The sequence below is a fragment of the Rana temporaria genome, chromosome 4 (assembly GCF_905171775.1).
Source record: "Rana temporaria chromosome 4, aRanTem1.1, whole genome shotgun sequence".
Lineage (NCBI taxonomy): Eukaryota > Metazoa > Chordata > Amphibia > Anura > Ranidae > Rana > Rana temporaria.
Window position 1 is genome coordinate 291,077,621 of NC_053492.1, and position 20,103 is coordinate 291,097,723.

General features: G+C 40.5%; 1 protein-coding gene across 2 annotated transcripts in view; it reads left to right on the forward strand.

Annotated features, from left to right (window-relative positions):
• Nucleotides 1-20,103, forward strand: part of ENPP3 (ectonucleotide pyrophosphatase/phosphodiesterase 3) — a 144,726-nt gene that overhangs the window by 52,995 nt on the left and 71,628 nt on the right. For both annotated transcript variants that reach the window (XM_040350439.1, XM_040350440.1), the window contains exons 10-13: nucleotides 2,981-3,046; nucleotides 3,129-3,201; nucleotides 13,752-13,860; nucleotides 17,974-18,105. In XM_040350439.1, coding sequence (XP_040206373.1) covers nucleotides 2,981-3,046; nucleotides 3,129-3,201; nucleotides 13,752-13,860; nucleotides 17,974-18,105 — 380 coding nt within the window. The remainder of the gene's footprint in view (nucleotides 1-2,980; nucleotides 3,047-3,128; nucleotides 3,202-13,751; nucleotides 13,861-17,973; nucleotides 18,106-20,103) is intronic.

The window sequence follows — 20,103 nt, forward strand, 5'->3', positions numbered from 1 at the left end:
GTATTTTAAAATTAAACCCAGGACCAAAAAGGTGAATAATTTCAGCCTAACAGTCCTTAGATGTGGTGGCAACGTTAGTTTTTATTTTTCAGACTAAGAACATTATAACAAGTCCTGAAAATACCAGTTGATCTTGCCAGAAATGAAGTATCCTTGTATCTTCCTGTGAGATAAGGATGTGCTGCTGGTTTAGACCAAATTGCAGCTGTTTCAGAGGTTTGGCTAATGGGCAAAATGAAATGATTATTTGGCAGAGCAGAATCTCCAGCGGTTGGACCTTCAGGTTCTGGTATACCTTTTTGGGTAGACCCCACATGATGTTATTGACCAAATATGATCATGCCCATATTTTGGTCAAAGATGTCACCCAAGAGATCCTGCCCCTTTCTTTACATCCCGCTGAACAGACTTGGAAGCCGTTGTTTATGGCGAGTAGTGGTTAGGGGCGGGTTTTGTTGTTCGTTGTGATTGATATGAATATGAATCACTGGACAGCAAAATTATTGATTTGTCACTTGGGACATTTATTTTTTTAATGTGTCTATACTTTGTAAATTTTTTGTGTATGAGTAGGGGTACTATTTCAATAGAAATAGAATTGAACTAAAACATGTATTTTAGGTTACCACCATTGACAACCCCTTATTGTGGCAAGAAATGGCACTAATCGATCTTGCGTTGAGGCCTCACAAGCCTTGTTGGGATTTAAGCCTCATACACTTGATCCGATTTTCTGTGGACAAAGTGTAGGATATTTGTCCGAAGGGCGTTGGCCATGAACTTGTCTTGCATACAAATGGCAAAGAATTGTTGGCCAACAAACACAAAACTATTTGTTTTTTTTTCAGCTCTTTAGTGCCACCCTTCTGCTAATGTTGTGTTATGGTTAGCATTGCTTCTGAGCATGCGTGTTTGTACTTTTAATTTTTTTTCCAAAGGACTTCTGTACTCACGATTGGATAATCCGACATCGGTTTAGGTGTGAACCGAGCCTAAAAGGGCTTTCATTGCTTTAATTTAGCAGTCATGGCCATATTGGCAGCATTACCATTCAATTCATGAAGATTGTCCACAGACTCTGTTGTTCTACTGTTTGCTACCTTACATAAAGTAGCATCTATGTGAGGGAAATTACAATAAACACTTTAACCACTTGACTTCCGGAAGATTTCCCCCCTTCATGATCAGACCATTTTTGTTGGGATATGGAAGTGCGTTACTTTAACTGACAATTGCGTGGTCATGTAACACTACACCCAAATAAAAATTATGTAATTTTTTTCCCTAGAAATAGAGCTTTCTTTTGGTGGTATTTGATCACCACTGCAATTGAAATTGTTTGCTCTATAAACAAAAAAAGACAGCCAATTTTGAAAAAAATGTATAAATATTTTTTTACTTTCTGCTATAAAACATATCCAATATAAAAATATAAAAAATATAATATCTTCATAAATTTAGGCCAATATGTATTCTGCTACATATTTTTTGTAAAAAAAAAAAAATCCAAATAAGCGTATATTGATAGGTTTGCGCAAAAGTTATAAAAAAGTATATATTTTTTCTTATTACATTTTTTTTTATTGCTAGTAATGACGACAATCATCGACTTATAGCGGGACTGCGATATTGGACAATAGGACACTAACTGACAATATTGACACTTTGTGGGAAACGGTGACACTAATACAGTGATCAGTGCTAAAAAATATGCACTGCCACTGTACTAATAAAACTGGCTGGGAATGGGTTAAACATCTAGGGTGATCAAAGGGTTAACTGTGTGCCTAGCCAGTGTTTTTGTGTACTATGTGGGTGCTTTTACTAAGGGAAGTGATGGATTTTATTCCCTACTTTGCAGGAACACAAAATCCATCACTTCCCTCCCTGTCAGAATGGAACTCTGACTTGTTTACATAGGCAGTGCTTTGCTCTGTGTGTCTGCCTAGCGATTGGTGGGTGCCAGAGGACATCCAGTGCCCGGAACCCTGAGGCCGTATACACGGTCGATCCAAACCCATGAGAAGGGTCCGACGGACCGTTTTTATCGGTTCACCGCTGAAGTGGCCTGATGGTCTGATGTGCGTACACACCATCAGTTCAAAAACCGAAAGGGTCAGAACGCGGTGACGTAAAACACACGACATGCTGAAAAAAACGGAGTTCAATGCTTCCAAGCATGCGTCGACTTGATTCTGAGCATGCGCGGGTTTTGAACCGATGCTTTTGTGTACTAACCGTCGGTTTGGACCTATCGGGCAGCGGTCCATCGGTTCGATTTTAAAGCAAGTTCTAAAATTTTTGACCGAAGGACAACGAACCGATGGGCCGTACACGCGGTCGGTTTGGACCGGTGAAACTGGACTTCAGGCCGTTTTCATCGGTTTGGACCGACTGTGTGTACGCGGCCTTAGATCAGCTTCTGCTGTGAGTGATCACAGCAGAAGCTACTTACCAGTGGCGCACACAAGCCCCTTAGGCGGAAGTGCAGAATCACATATATATGCATGATTCTGCTCAGGAGGGCCTCCATGCAGCAGTATAGCTGCCATAGGGCAGCCCTAATTGTTTATTGAACATGTTTAGTGTATTTATGAAATATATTTTGTATTAATCTTGTCAATAAATTGTAAGCTATTTAATTAAAGTGGTTCTAAAGTCAAAAGTTTTTTTTGCCCTAAAGTAGAGTGGGCTTTTTTTTCCATTTTTAGATAGAGTAAGGGAAGATTATAACCACTGTAAGGTATATTTTGCATTGGGGAGATTTAGTTTCACTTCCTGTCTGCATGGCCAAAACAGGAAGTGAGAAGAAATCCTTGCAAATTAAAGGAAACTCTTGGAGACCCCCAGGTCACCAGAACTAGTGTTCCCATTGGATAATGTCCCCTCTATAAGAGCGGGTAAGTATAACATATTTTTTATTTTGGGCAAAAATAAATTTTACATTACAACTGCTTTAAGGATATTATCTGTATTTCAGCTCTGTTTCCTATGAAGATAGAATAGCTTCTGTACTAGAATGGCTAGACCTTCCAAAAAATGAAAGGTATTTTTTAATTCTTTCATATAAAATTGTGCTCTGTGTAATTTGCATTGATAATTACTAACATCTATGTTGTGATGGGCAGGCCAGACTTCTATACTTTGTATATTGAGGAGCCAGACTCGTCAGGGCATTCTTTCGGTCCAGTAAGTGGAGGGGTAAGTAAACCTTTAAAATTGTTTCTAAAGCTGACCAAACAAGTTACAATCTCATTGTACAATTTGGGAAGTGTTGGTTAAAAAGGTACAAAAATGAAATTTATTTTACAATTACAGTGGAGAAAATTTGGAAAAGAGTTCATAGCAAGTTGTCAGTCAGTATTATAATCTGCTCAGAACTAAGGAAACACACAACCTCCTCAAATTGTATCATTTTGTAATAGATTGCACAACTTTATTGTAACGCACGTGGTCTTGCGTAGCTCAGTAAAAAGCACAAACTCGTATGTAATCCTAGAAAAATAATGTTTTTAAGCTTTTGTTTTTCTCTTAAACCACAATCTCAGCAGCAGCAGCATGGACAAATTAACAAACAAGCAATTCGACCACAAAATTATTATTTTAAAGGGAATTATAATGGTCTTAAATAAATTTTTACAAATATACACAATATTGTCAAAAGTATTGGGACACCTGCCTTAACAAGCACATGACCTTTAATGGCACCCCAATCTTAGTCCGTAAGGTTCAATATTGAGTTGGCCCACCCGTTGCAGCAATAAGAGCTTCAACTCTTCTAGGATGGCTGTCCACAAGGTTTAGGAGTGTGTCTATGGGAATGTTTGACCATTCTTTCTTCCAGAAGAAGAACATTTGTGAGGTCAGGCACTGATATGGAAAAGAAGGCCTGGCTAGCGGTCTCCACTCTAATTCATCCCAAAGGTGTTCTATCGGGTTAAGGTCAGGACTCTGTGCAGGCCAGTCAAGTTCCTCCACCCCAAACTCGCTCATCTATGTCATTATGGACCTTGCTTTGTGCACTGGTCCAAATCATTTGGTTGGGCTTGGCCCCTTAGTTCCAGTGAGGAGAACTCTTAAGGCCTCAGCATACCAAGACATTTTGGACAATTTCTTGCACCCAACTTTGTGGGAACAGTTTGGGGATGACCCCTTCCTGTTCCAACATGAGTGCACAAAGCAACGTCGATAAAGACATGGATGAGCCAGTTTGGGGTAGAACAACGTGACTGGCTTGCACAGAGTCTGGACCTCAACCCGATAGAACACCTTTGGGATGAATTAAAGCCGAGACTGTGAGCCAGGCCTTCTCGTCCAACATTAGTGTCTGACCTCAATGCGCTTTTGGAAGAATGGTCAAACATTCCCATAGACACACTCCTAAACCTTGTGGACAGCCTTCCCTGAAGAGTTGAATTGGATAGCATTATGGATTTTCTATTCAACCATATGGCAGAAGCTATTTACTTTAAGACTTTCTCTCTTTAATTGTTCTCATGTGGACAGAGCAGGCTCATAGAGGTTTGGGGGAATTTTCATAATTTTTATTTGAAATAAGATCATCTATTGTCATAGTGTGCTTACAATTTTAAAAACAGACTTAATTAATAATTTACATTTGATGGGGCCACAGGTCACACGCTGCATCTACTGTTAAATAATGTTTGCCACACAAAGATGTCAACACACAGCAGTGCATTGATAACTGATGGATCTAAAGAGTGCAAAGCACATAACCTGCACCTTTCATATAAATGGAGAAAGTAGTAAAGGGATATTTGTAGCAAACCAATTTAGCCTCCTGCTTTCCAGTGCAGAATAGAATATAAATAGATTTTTACAGGTTCCTGCTACATATGACAGCCAGGCAGCCTAGCATATTCAGGAGATGGTTGGGAATGGCAGTTCACTTTTCCTTAGGCCCCTTTCACATGTACGGATCCTGTGAGGATCCGTACATGTCTCATCTGCATGGTTAGCAGGGAATGCTCCGTTGATCCCCGCTGAGCTGGCAGATGACAGGGCAGTCCCCGCACACTGTGCAGGGACCTCCCTGTCAGATCTCCGCTCTCCCCTATGGGGGGATCGGGTGATCACGGACCGTCTGTCCGTGTTCACCCCATCCGATCCGCAGACGAATGGAAAAATAGGATTTTCCTCCATCTGCAAAATTGGACCATATCGGGGACCGATGAGATCGGGTGCCAGTGGAAGTTCATCCGCTGACACTCGCTATCCCATAGGGATACACGTTTGTCCGTATTTCATCCTAAAACGGATGGATGAAATACAGACATACTGTTCGCAGGTGTGAAAGGGGCCTTAAAAGTAAATTTTCCACTTTTGTAGTTATATTTGAGTGTTCATCTTCACACAACACACCTAAAAATGTGTTTTAAAAATACTTACAATTGTTTATTTGAACCAGATTTAGAGATAGAACATCATGCTATTCTGAACAGTTTTAAAGTGTAATTAGAGGGATAAGGTGAGGAACAAACTGAGGCAAAATGTATCCACTTCAGCCCTGGAAGGATTTACCACCTTCCTGACCAGGCCATTTTTGCGATACGACAATGCGTCAGTTTAACTGACAATTGCGTGATCGATGCGGTGTTGTACCCAAACAAAATTGAGTCCCCCCACAAATATAGCTTTATTTTGATGGTATTTGATCACCACTGTCTTTTGCGCTATAAACAAAAAAAAATCACAATAAGCGTATATTGATTGGTTTATGCAAAAAATATAGCGTCTACAAAATAGGGCATATACAGTATTTAAGGCATTTTTATAATTTTTTTTTTACTAGTAATGGCATTGATCAGCGATTTTTAGAAGGACTGCAACATTGCGGCAGACAGATCGGACACTTTTGACACTTTTTTTGGGACCATTGACATATATATACAGCGATCAGAGCTAAAAATAGCCACTGATTACTGTATAAATATCACTGGCAGGGAAGGGGTTAACACTAGGGGGTGATCAATGGGTTAAGTGTGTCCTAGGGTGGTGTTTCTAATTGTGGGGGGAGTAGACTGACAGGGAGTAGAGAGAGCTCTACTTCCCTGACAGAATGGGGATTTGTCTGTTTACATTGAAAAGTACATTCAACAAACATCGCATCCGCCGGGAACATTCATCGGCTCCGCATGGGAGCACGAGCATGCCCCCTATAGCCATTAAAGCGGCCACCGGAAAGCTACAGCGATTCGCTCAGGGAAGCCAGCCTGACGCCATATACTGACGGCAGCTGGTCGGCAAGTAGTTATAAAAAATCCAAAAAATGCAGCGCTGAGAAATAACTGGTGAAAGGACAGTAATGTCTATGTTAAACACACATAAATATAAACAAAAAAATGTGAGTCCATGATGTGTAGATAAATGGTGAAAAATAATAATGGTGGTTAGTGTGATGAGACACTATAGACCTAAGTCTAGATGCCTGAAAAAATATAAGTCCATAGAAGTGAACGTGAAATCAAGAGTCAAGATGATCAATCAATTGACAGTGATGAAACACCCACAGTGATTCTGATTAAACTGGAATGTTGGTGATAACGCCCGCCACCTGAAGGGAAGGCTTACCAGATGTGATGGATCCAAGTGAGCTTATGCCCAAAGGATCAGTAAAGCTTTGTAACTGGGATGGATTGAAGGATATACCAGAACACACCAAAACGAACGACCAGCAAATAACAATGAAGTCTTCACTTAGTGGCAGGTGGAAGGGATAACCTCAGCTGGGAGATGGCTCATGGGAATTGGAGAGCTTGCCCAAAGTATGTGGAGGAAAATGAAAGGCACATAGCGTGATACTGTAAAAACGGGTAAGTTTAATGCCGGATAAAAACACTTACAATTTTGTTGATAAAAAGGACATCAATGTGGAAAAGTGCATGGCAGCAGTAGAGTCCCGACTAGTTTCGCTACAACTAGCATCGTCTGGGGTAAGACTCTACTGATGCCACCATGCTTAAATGTGAAATGTGACCTCCCTAGGATCACTCCCATGGGGGGTCGTCCAATGAGAATGCACTTCCGGGTCACTCTGATGTATCATACATTATTTAAGTGTATAAAACTAATTAAGAGAGATCTATGTCCAAAATGAATGGTGAAATCATTTAAAAACAGATCATTGTTAAAAGTGAACTAACCTGGCCATTCTGTGATCTATGGCAGACAGCCTGCAATAGTCGGACTTAGTGAGGTCACATGGTTTGATCACGTGTGCGTCCGAGCCGGTTGTATGGGCCAATAGTATGCATCCGCGTCACGGGATAGCGCCATGAATCGGCCGGATATTCAGTATGTATTACATGGACTGGCGCTTGGGTCACATGACCTCGCTGAAAGAAGGCGCATAAACAAAGCGTCACAGAGAGCGCCGCTAAGCTTAGTCGCTCAGCGTGGCGCAGCTCAGTAGGATGACGTTCATGATGGGCGTGTCATCAATGTTCATGATCCTCAAAACGTGGGTGTGTGTGTGTGTGCACACACGTTGCGTTCCAGATTGGAACGCAACGCTGCGCTCCATTATGCGTTCCAGGATATGGAAACTGCCTCACAACCCGAACCTTGCAAATATTGTCTGGTATAATAAGACAACAGAGAAGGAAAAAAGGGGAATGGGCAAAGCATTGACTGCCGCACAATGGTTATATTATATCTAGAATGCTGAAGTTCTGTATATTATTTTAAAATTAAATGAAACTTTAAAAAATTGAAGAATTAAAAATTAATTGGGACAAGCCTGATTAATTGCATTGTAAAAATTAACAAAAAAAGGGAAAAAAGGCGAATCCTTATGGGGAAATACATCTTGGCCTTGAATGTCAATGAACATTGACTATCAAAATAGCAAATCTAACACCCCCCGAGGGGGATGTTATAAACATAAGTAAGAATTTATGCAAAAGAGACAAAAAATGAAGATGTGTTTCTCTTAGATTGATGTATATCCAATTAAGAAATTCATGCCTATACATGTGTAAATGATATGTACAGTAAGTCCAGAAAGTGACTCTACACTGGACGAACCCCCATGACAAGCTGTAAGATTAAAAAATTATACAGTACATTCAGTTATATATATACAAAAAGAGAGATATCTAAAAAATTTAAAAAATACATATATATAAAAAATATATATAAAAATTGTAAAAATGAAAGAAAATAAATAAGTTAAATTACTATACAGAAACATATTATTTACAACATGAATTAGAAACAAAAATGTTTCGAATGGACACCGAATATACCAAATATATCAAAATATGGAACGTGAATTGGGACGTCCTGTACTTATTAGGATTTGTTAATAAAAGAGTTAATGTCCCACTCCACATTGAGACCTGATGGTGTATGTGTACCCAATTCGTATATCCAGAATGTTTCGAGTTGAGACACCCCGCGGGTTTTCGGGCTGCCTCTCCAGGGGGACACATACTGATCTATAATGAGGAATTGTGTGCCAGTGGGATTCTGAGCATGGTGATTTTTGTAATGCCTTGGTACAGTATGGTGAATATCACCAGCTAAAATGAGGGCTATGTGCTCAGCTACTCTGACGGAAAATTTCCGGATAGTGCGACCAACGTATTGTTGGCCGCACGGGCAAGTAATAAGGTACACCACATACTTGGTTGAACAAGTACAAAAATGTTTTATAGGATAAACCTTCCCAGTTGTTGTGGAGCGAAACTCAAGGTTCTTGGTCTTGCCTGAGACATTATATTTGCATACTGTACATTTTTTACAAGGATGGTATCCAACTAGCTGGTAAAAGAAAGAAGGGCGTGTGGGAGGATTGATAATATTCTGGGCAATTTTGCTCTGAAGTGTTGGAACACCCCTAAACACAATTTTAGCTCGTTCAGGTAGAACGGTTCCTAAAACTCGGTCATTCCTTAATATATTCCAATGTTTGGAAACAATGGATTTGACCAATTTATGTTGTGTGGAGAATGATGTGAGCAAAGCCCATTTGAAACTTTCATCCTGTTCTCTTTTGGGTTTGACCTCTAATAGGGAACTTCTGTCAACTTCGAGAGAAGATTTGAGAGCCAGTTCTATGTTGGCAGGATCATATCCCTTCTCAATGAACCTATGCTTGAGAATATTGGCTTGCATAGAAAAGGTGTCTACATCTGTGCAGTTCCTTCTCAACCTGAGAAACTGACTTCGAGGTATGGAATTCAACCATGACGGGTGATGACAGCTGTCAGTTGGGATAAAGCTGTTCCGGTCAGTTTTTTTGAAAAATTTTTTAAACTGAAACCGGTTGTTTACAATGCTAATCTCCAAATCCAAAAATTGGATGGTATCTGAGCTAGCTGTATGGGTGAGGGATATCCCCCTGTCATTGGTATTCAGATGATTCATAAAAATCTCGAGTGTTGCCAGACTGCCATCCCATAGGAGGAGGATGTCGTCAATATACCTAGCCCAGAACACCAAAGAAGTAGTGTTATAGGTATAGACGACATCCTCCTCCCATTTGGCCATGAACAAATTAGCGAGGCTTGGGGCGTATTTAGCCCCCATAGCGACACCTCTCTGTTGTAAATAAAATTGATCATTAAACCAAAAATAACTATGTTTGGTGGCGAACTTTAACAACTCCATGATGTAGTCAGTCTGAAATGAAGCCAATGTGTGATCTTTCTTTAGGTAATAATGGACAGCTTCGAAACCTATATCGTGAGGGATACACGTATAAAGTGACGCTACGTCAGCTGTCACCATGATGAAATTGCTCTTTACCTCAACATTATCTAATTTATTGATGGTTGCCCTCGTATCTCTAAGATAAGATGGAGTGCGTTGTACCAAAGGTTGCAAAAAATTGTCGATATAACGACCTACCCTGGAAGTAACTGAGTCGATCCCATTTAAAATAGGTCGACCAGGTGGGTGTACAGGATCCTTATGGACCTTTGGTAAATAATATATCGTCGGTATCCTGGGGACCGTAGGAACTAAATATTTCTTTTCTTTCAAATTTAAAATCTCTCTTTCAAAGCCACTATTAACTAATGTTTGTAGCTCTGCTTTAAACCGAGATGTGGGATTAGAGGCCAGTTTTTTGTAAGTATTAGACTCCTCAAGTAATCGAAACATCTCGGTTTCATAGTCGGATTTATCGAGAATGACTATGCCACCTCCTTTATCCGCTGGGCGGATAATGATGTCCTTGTTTTGACATAAGGATTTTAAACCGACACTTGACACTGGTTGGTGAGAGTTACGTCTATCTGGTATCTCTGCTAGATCTTTCAAAACTAGATCTTTAAAAATATTAACTGCGGCTGCAGCTGGAACAGATGGATTAAACAATGAAGGGTTCTTTAGCCCTGAATGTACTGTGCCAGATGTAGCCGCTCTAGATTCATTTCTAATGGGGTTAGTGATTAAGTACCGTTGTATGTTAATCTTACGGATGTATTTTTGGATGTCAATAAACGTTCCAAATTTGTCTAAACGTTTGGGAGGGGCAAATTTGAGGCCCCCAAGTAGTTATAAACATACAATGTACCACCCAAGCCTTGAGATATTTAAAGCAGCCCGTAGAGGACTTCATTTTCTTTCCTTCCACCAAATTGCTTAATTCCCGGGTGACCGGCGGACATCGCGTCTGCCGGCCACACGCATCGCCTCCGGTATCGCACCATTGGCGCGCGCACCCCCTATAGCCCTTTAAACGCCTACTGTAGAGCTATGGTGATTCGCGCAGGAAGGCCAACCTGCCGCCGTATAACGACAGCGACTGGTCGACAAGTAGTTATAACATACAATGTAAATGAAGTAAAGTGATCTTGCGCTATATTGTATAAATGTGCGTTACACAATATAGCGCAAGATTACTTTACTTAATTTATTCTTATTTTTGTGTATAGTGAACACTATTAGGTTTTTCTGCTTTTTGGTATATATATCACTTTATCTGTATATATGTTAATATTTTATTTGTACTCACAGTAGCGCGAAGGACACACTCTTATTTTTCTTGGTTAATAACATACAATGTACCACCCAAGCCTTGAGATATTTAAAGCAGCCTGTAAATGACTTGATCTTCTTTTCTTTCCACCAAATTGCTTGATTCCCCATCAACACAGTCATTGTTGATGGGGGGACGCATCCCTCAAGGCTATTGTGTTCAACCAGCTGGGGAGAGGGGGGGAGTGGGGCAAGGGGATTGGTGTGGGGAGCCATACCAGCCAGCAGAACACAATGATTACTGCTAGCAGCTATAGCCTCCTGCAGTACTCTAATGTAAAAAATCTGACAGGATAAACTTGGGTACAATCAGCCTGCCCATACATGCATTGAATCTCAGCTGGTCCCTGCTAAACTAGCTGAATTTCGATCCATGTATGGCCTGCTTAAAGTGTTTGTTAAGCCTTTTTCTTTTTAACTGCCTCTATGCTAGCCTCTATTAGAGGCTAGCATAGCACGCTGTGTAAAGCCTTTCTAAAAGCGAGCAGTGTAAATAGCTATTTAGAGCTGTCTTTAGGCCGGTCACGTGACTAGTGGCTGCTTTTCAACTCCGATACACGGCTACTGCAGGAGGGACTGTGATCTCCATCTGACGTCAGCCGGGAAGATCACGTGGCCGCTTGGCTCCTCCCGCAATAGCCCTGTCTCAGAGCTGTAAAGTGACCACGAGTCACGTGACCGGCCTAAATAGCTATTTAGAACACTCGTTTTTAGAAAGGATTTACACAGTGTGCTATGCCAGTCTCTAATAGAGAGGCTGGCAGTGAGAATTTTAGATTTTTTATTTTCAATAATAGAGGCAGGGGAAGGGGGGTGGGACAGACCAGAGACACAGAGAGGTCACTGACAGGCAGGATAGAGAGGGGTGATGGGGAGAGAGGAGAGCAGGGCAGCGTATGACGCAGGGACATACTTTGACCACGGTGATCAGGGCTGAGTAGTCCTGGTTATTGTGGTCAGTTTAGAGCGAGGCATACAGGAAGTGGAGGGTTTATTTTTTTTTGATGGTTTAGAGGGAGGCAGATTACACACCACAAGCACAGTGCTGTTTAATCAGCTTAAAAGGACCAGAATTTTTTTTTTTCTTTAAACCCCCCCCAAAAAAATAAACTTTTTGCTCTGACAGACATTCTTTCAATTTAAATAACTGATAATGAGATCTGCAAGTACAGACAGGGTTAACAATTGTAACCCAAACCTTATCTTCGTAAAAGCGGAAAGCTAGGTAGGATTGTTAGACAAGTAAAACAAAGTAAGTTATGCTGTGTGAATGGGAACATATAACAAATATAAAGTAGGCGTTTTCCCAATTTGGCTCAAAAAGTGGAAAAACACTTAAAGCATCTGGGCGTGTAATTACCGTAAATGAACCACAACAATACTTTGTGCTTTTAAAATGCTCAACAAAAGAAAAATGTCAGATGTTGAAATAATTCATATTTACTGTTTTACACAACACATTTTTGTAACACAAATGCTTCCTTTTCAAGGACGACATTATGTACAGTATGTGTTGTAAACTTTCAGAAGTGTGCTTTGGCACGAGTTATTCTTCCTTGGCAATTGCTGTACAAAGTGCTGTTTATGAGGAGATTGACAATTTCAGTAATATCCTTCAATCCAGATCCTTTTACAAAACTCACTGTACAGATATGGCATTTGTTGAACCTTGTATCTTCATAATCATTTTGTCCTTTTACTGCTAGTTTTGTCCCTTTTTCCTATTTATGCATAAACAAACAGATGACATTCAGTAGAAAAACAAATTTTCTAGTAATCATTGTGGCCAAAGTATATATTGCCTAAAGCAGTGGTCATCAACCCTGTCCTCAGGGCCCACTAACAGGCCAGGTTTGCAAGATAACTGAAAAACATCACAGATGAAATCACTTGCTGCTTGGTGGTTGCAGTATTCTAGTCTGCATCTCCCCAAGGTAATACATAAAACCTGGCCTGTTAGAGGGTCCTGAGGACAGGGTGTCCCTGGGTGTCACTGTCTCATACATCGTTTACTGTTGCCATTACTAGTTGAGCCTGCTCCTCTTGCAAGCTGATATCTGTCTGTAGGAATATTGATTTAATATTCAATCAACACATTTGGGTTTCCCTGCAGTGTAGTTTCTATAGTAATATTATATATTATATTGCTAATAACATAACTCCCAACCGTCCCGGATTTCGCCGGAATGACCCGCGATCAGGGCAAAAGTCCCGGGATTTCACGGCACCTCCCCTCCCATACCGCGATCCGCGGTAAATGACCCCCCCCGCTCAACAACTTTAATTCCCCCCCCCACTCAACAACTCTGATACACGGAACCCCCCCCGCCCAACAACTTTGATCCGCATAACCCCCCCCCCCCCGCTCAACAACTCCGATCCACGGAATTCCCCACCCCCGCTCAACAACTTCGTTGGGAGGTAAGCTCATTTGTCCCTCATTCTGAAGTTGAAAAGTTGGGAGGTATGGCTAATAACCTAATTTAGACTAGTGGAATGTGAGAAAAAGTGGACCTTTATTCAGTTCAAACATCCAATTGTGATCTTTTTAAGTTCCCTTGATTAGCAGATTAAACTTTATCTTTAAGGTCAACGTAGATTTGTTGTCAACCCCTAGATTTACTATTATTATATTATTATTATACAGGATTTATATAGCGCCAACAGTTTGCGCAGCGCTTTACATCATTGAAGGCATTTTATGCACTACCCAACTTCTTTGTTTCCTCCCTGATTTTTATTAGGTGATTCTTGCTTTGTTACGTGCTGACAGAACAGTGGGGATGTTGATGGATGGACTGAAGCAAAGGAATCTACATAACTGCGTGAACATGATTTTGGTTGCTGACCATGGTATGTGTCCGTGTAACTGTAGTCACAGATCAGCCATTGCCAAGAGATCACAGAATCTACTGTTCAATGGGTCACTTTAAAAGAAATACTTAAAATTGATCAACTGTTTTGCAGACATTGTTATGTGGAAATTACACATTGTGATTGCGTTACTAAAGAAGTAGTCCATGTTTACTTTGCAAAGTGAATTTTCACTTTACCTACTATCTTAGAATTCTTACAGCAGGGGCTGCCTATGGCAGACTATTAATGTTTTTTATTATTTCATTGCTGGCTCATGATGTCCCGATGGCGGATCCATGCACTTTTTTTACTCATGTGCATGTATGTGCTTCAGGTGGCGCGGCCTGTCTGGTCATTTATATTCTTGTATGCATGTTACTTTGGGCTTATTTACAAAAGAGAGACATCGCCAAAAGAGGAAAATTCTTATTGAAACTCCCAAGGTGATAACTTCACCCACTTACCCATAAGCAGAGACTAAAGTTCTTGTTTATGACTGAGATATGTTCTTGGAACAGTGACCTGTAAATACCTTAGTTTATAATTGCTTTAAAGGTGGTAATTTTTGGGTTATTTTGTACCACCTCTCCATGACCTTAAGGGGTTTACTGTTCCCCTGGTCTCGCAAGCCCCACACCATAGAGCCAGTAACGCCATATTTTGCACTTATGAGAGCGAAGAAGCCTGAAACAGCTGAATGCAAGTTTGTAATACTGGTTCTATAAAATTAAGACCATATCTGTATACACCAGTGGTTCTGGATGCACAGATGGTTAAAAAAATTATTTGCATGATATTGCATTTGCAATTATTTTCATAACTCCAACCACATACCCATAAACGGAGACTGAGCTCCTTGTTTTTGCATTTTGTACTAAAAAGTAATGGTCGTGTAAATGCCTTCTTTTAAAAGAAGTCAATACTTTATCTCACAGTACTTTAGCGATGGACTTTTCTGTTCTTTTTATACTTAGACCTTAATAATTGTACTGTTACTTGTATTAAAAGAAAAAGTCTAAGTGTATTTTCTTCTATCCATGGTGCAGTATTAAATGAAAGGTGTAATAAATCACACATTTTCATTTAGAAATTCCCTTCAACTCATGCAAATCTAACTATACTTGGGGGACAGAAAGGAGCAGTACCAGTCGGCTTGTATTGTAGTAAATAATGGCACTCCTGGAGAAGAGCACTTTGATTCACAAAAACACAAGCTCACAGCAGTACACTCCAGCTACTACTGTAATCTCTGTCAGACATCTGAACTCAGAGCCACCGACCTGCTAGTCCAAGAAGAGTGTCCACAGTAATGACTGAAATATTTTTATAAAGATATGAGTGAGCATAAGGGGATACAGACACCACATCCCTGGTAACAATGGATATAGAGAGAGGGGTAAGAGGTCACAAGCCTCAGGACTTTGACGGTGTCAAGTAATTATAATAACCAAAAGATCATTACAAATTAATAGAAAAGTAGAAAATTGATTAATTTATTTTCAATGTGTATATATATATATATATATATATATATATATATATATATATTATATTTCCTGATATTTGTCTTGATTAAAACTATATATAATTATAGATGTTTTCTCAAGTTTTACATGAGCACTCATATTCTTTTTCCACTTCTAGTACATAATTAACTGGTTAACGCCCGCCGCATGTACATATACGTCCACAGAATGGCACGTACAGGCATATGGGCGTACATGTACGTTTCAGGGGGTCCGATCGGGACCCCCCCCCGGTACATGCGGCGGTTGGTAACCCGCGTGGAGCGATCCGGGACGAGGGCGCGGCTATTCGTATCTAGCCGCCCCCTCGCGATCGCTCCCCGGAGCTGAAGAACGGGGAGAGCCGTATGTAAACACGGCTTCCCCGTGCTTCACTGTGGCGGCTGCATCGATCGTGTGATCCCTTTTATAGGGAGACTCGATCGATGACGTCAGACCTACAGCCACACCCCCCTACAGTTGTAAACACACACTAGGTGAACCCCAACTCCTTCAGCGCCCCCTGTGGTTAACTCCCAAACTGAAACTGTAATTTTCACAATAAACAATGCAATTTAAATGCATTTTTTGCTGTGAAAATTACAATGGTCCCAAAAATGTGTCAAAATTGTCCGAAGTGTCCGCCATAATGTCGCAGTCACGAAAAAAAAACGCTGATCGCCGCCATTAGTAGTAAAAAATAAATAAATAATAAAACTATCCCCTATTTTGTAAACGCTATAAATTTTGCGCAAACCAATCGATAAACGCTTATTGCGATTTTTTTTACCAAAAATGGGAAGAAGAATACGTATCGGCCTAAACTGAGGAACATTTTTTTTTATATATGTTTTTGGGGGATATTTATTATAGCAAAAAGTAAAAAATATTGAATTTTTTTCGAAATTGGCGCAAAAAATAAAAACCGCAGAGGTGATCAAATACCACCAAAAGAAAGCTCTATTTGTGGGGAAAAAAGGACGCCAATTTTGTTTGGGAGCCACGTCGCATGACCGCGCAATTGTCTGTTAAAGCGACACAGTGCCGAATCGCAAAACCTGGCCTGGGCATTTAGCTGCCTAAAGGTCCGGGGCTTAAGTGGTTAAACGCCGTTGAATCATCTCCTGAAGAAGCTCCATCTTGCACAAAACATGTCGAGAATTTTGTCCCTTTATGTACCTGTTTAGGATTAAGTAGGCATTTTAATATGAATTGTCTCATGTTTTTTTTTAATTCTTGTAATAAATCAATTTTCTACTTTTTTTAATCATTTGTAATGATCTCTTGGTTATTATAATTACTTGACACCGTCAAAGTCCCGAGGCTTGTGACCTCTTACCCCTCTCTCTATATCTAATGACTGAAGTATGTTGTTGTGGGCTTGTGTTTCTCCTATTAGAGCACAATTTATTCACTACAACACAAGCTGACAGCTACTTCTCAATTCTCTCCTCTCAGTACAGCTGGGGGTTGGCACTGCGAGTTGCGAGAGTTGATGGGAATTTGAAAATATTGGCCTGTGTTTTATCTCACCTTCCATTAATTATGTACCATCCCAAATAGCAAGCAACTGTGCTGCAAGTTTGAAAATGACGTGCTAAGCTATTGCTAGGCTTGCCAGGCTTCACAAGTTGCATGATTCCAGATCAACTTTCTTTGCAAACATTCTGCAAGTCTGCTGCAAGTTCTGGTTCAGTTAGGTTGTGTAAAAGTCATCCCACTACAGGGGCCACTGTGGCTAAATTATAGTTCTGTAGACTCACCATTGCAACTTTGCTCTTGCTAGAGACTTGCCATGCAAATTTTCTACAAATTGGAAATGTGTCAACTAGAACTTATGCTTCAAGTGCTCTGCTAGTGTACTACTTGCCAGTGAAAATGTGCAGCAAGTTATTCTTTCTATCTGATGGATAGCAGCAAACACACTCAGTATTTCCTTCCAATACAAGAGAATTGGCAGTGGAGGTGTAGGGCTACAACATTACAGACCAGAGTTGAAGAATGAAGAAAGGGCAGGGGCTCAGTGCATATAGGAACACCAATAATTTGGGCTTCAGGCTGGGGTGGAGTCACAGCCAGCATTAACAGAAATAAAAATTGTATTTCATTATAAAACCACCACAGAGATTTGAAGGGAACCAAGTTCTATTCGCACTGCCCCCTGGGGTATTCAATAAGGTTTTTCAACTACTTTAAAGTACAACTAAAGGCAAAACTTTTTCAGAGTTGGATGGAGTGGGGTTAGAACCACTGTCAGTTTTTTTTCTGTCTGTGTCATACATGGGTACACATATATTCAGACCCATGGAAGAAGATCCAATAAGTAAGAACGCATATGGTGTACACTTGGCACAAAGGGGTTGAACAGGCACTGTTAATATTTCCCTGAATGGGAAGATTAGAGGGTCTCAAACTACATTGACCTATAAATTGCCAAGTTAAGAAATTACTTTGAAAGTGAATACTCCTCTACTTTTTTTGTAGATCACCCATGAATAATAAGCAGCAATAAGGATTTTATCACTAAGGCTGCTGTTTTTAAGAACTTGTGCCTTCAAAAAAATATGTAAATATGTATAAAAATAATGATTGATTTTTACCGCAGGAATGGAGCAAACCTATTGTAATCAGCTGGAGTACATGACCAATTACTTTGAATCAACAACTTCCTTTTGGCTGTATGATGGACCAGCAGCTCGCATGCGGGCATACAGAGTCCCACAAGACTACTTAACATGTAAGTATTTTAGTTTTACTAGTTACCAATATCTTGCTTGTTGTTAATAAAAAAAATAAAAGATTTGACATTACATTGATAGTAAGCATGATATCAAAAAGCACAAGGGCACATTAAGAACATACACATGAGTTGCTAAAGAGGTATATTTTCATTAACATGTTACTAAACCCACAACAGTAAAATCTCTCTGAATATGCAGCATAGCATGCTTGTTATACTCACTGTGGAACTTAGGGGGTTAATCCTCTGCATTGTGTAAAAGGGCTGTTTTATTCTGTACGCACAGACCCCCCCCCCCCCCTCCTGCACTGTCTATCTGGGGAAGGCCAGCTAACACAGGCAGATTATCTGACCTGCACATGCTCAGTCTTTTATGCTGGAGAGAATCGTTACTTGTTCTCAGAGATAGCCAGATCACATGATATTGACATCACACATGTGGGCGTGTATACAGGCTGAAGCGGAAATTTTCTCCTTCCTGGACTCAGCAATGGAGAAACTGTTTATCATGTAACTGTGGTATACAGATCATCCAAAAATGTATATAGTGGCAATATTTGAATGTAAAAAAAGATTTATAAGCTTTGGGAACAAACATCTGACTTACAAATGACTCCTACTTACAAAGGGAGGGAGACAACAGGAAGTGAGAAGAAATCTACCCCTAGGAAGGGAAATTCTCTCCTGTAAAGCCGTGTACACACGACTGGTTTGTCTGATGAAAACAGACCGATGGACTGTTTTCATCAGACAAACCGATCATGTGTGGGCCCCATCGGTGTTAAAAAATAGAACATGTTTTACATTTTTCCTATGGATAAAAAAATGACAGAAAAATCTGATCGTCTGTGTGGAACTCCATCGGAAAAAAATCCATGCATGCTCAGAATCAAGTCGACGCATGCTCGAAAGCATTGAACTTCATTTTTTTGGGCTCGTCGTAGTGTTGTATGTCACAGCGTTTTGGCACGGTCTGATTTTTGACTGATGGTGTGTAGGCAAGACTGATGAAAGTCAGCTTCATCGGTTATCAGACAAAAAAATCCATTGGATTCGATTCCATCAGATATCCGATCGTGTGTACGCGGCTTTAGAGTTAATATGGGGAAAAGGTGTCCCCTCTTCACTGATGCTTTATCACCAATCCTTGTTTCCCTAGTAACCCAAAATTTTCAAAATCCAATTGTCATTGGGACAGAAAGTGAGGTGAAATCTTCCGAACAGGGGCACAGACAGCAAAACAAATGTTAAAGGGGTATTAACCCTTCCCTATGCTATCCAAAAAGCTTAAATTTTTTTTGGGCTGGAGCTAAACTTTACCTGTTCCAACTTGCAAACAGATTCTACTTAAGAACAAGCCTACAGTCCCTATCTTGTTTGTAACACTAACCCAGGGATCACCTGTTCTGGGTTTAGTAAAGCCTTGTACACACGCTCGGTTTACTCAGCAAGAACCAGCAAGGAAACTGCTGGCAGAGCATACCGAGCGTGTGTACGAGGCTTTCAGGATTCTCGACAAGAAAACTGCCCAGAATCTAGACGAGAAAAATAGAGAACATGTTCTCTATTTTCTCGTCGTGAGATTCTCAGCAGTTTCACTGCCGAGAAACCAGATAGTGCGTATACTTACCTGGTCGCCGTGGAAACCCACGCATGCTCGAAATGACTTGGATGCATGCGCGGTAGCTTCTTAGGCATAGGTAGGGTGCAGCAAGATGGCGGCGATGACATCAAATGTGATGAGCGCATGCTCATCGTACGCAATGACGTCACTGCATTCTTGCCTTTCAAGAGAACCACGGTTCTTTTGAAAGGTCTGTGTGTACACTCGGACGACAAGAGATTCTTGCCAAGAATCTCATCGGGAAAAACAACGTTTTTTTCCTAACAAGATTCTTGCCCGTGTGTACAAGGCCTCACACTTGAAGGTTTTACAATACAATACTTGCAAACAGTGCACAAAAAGGAGAAAACTTGAGAGGAGGGGTAGTGAAT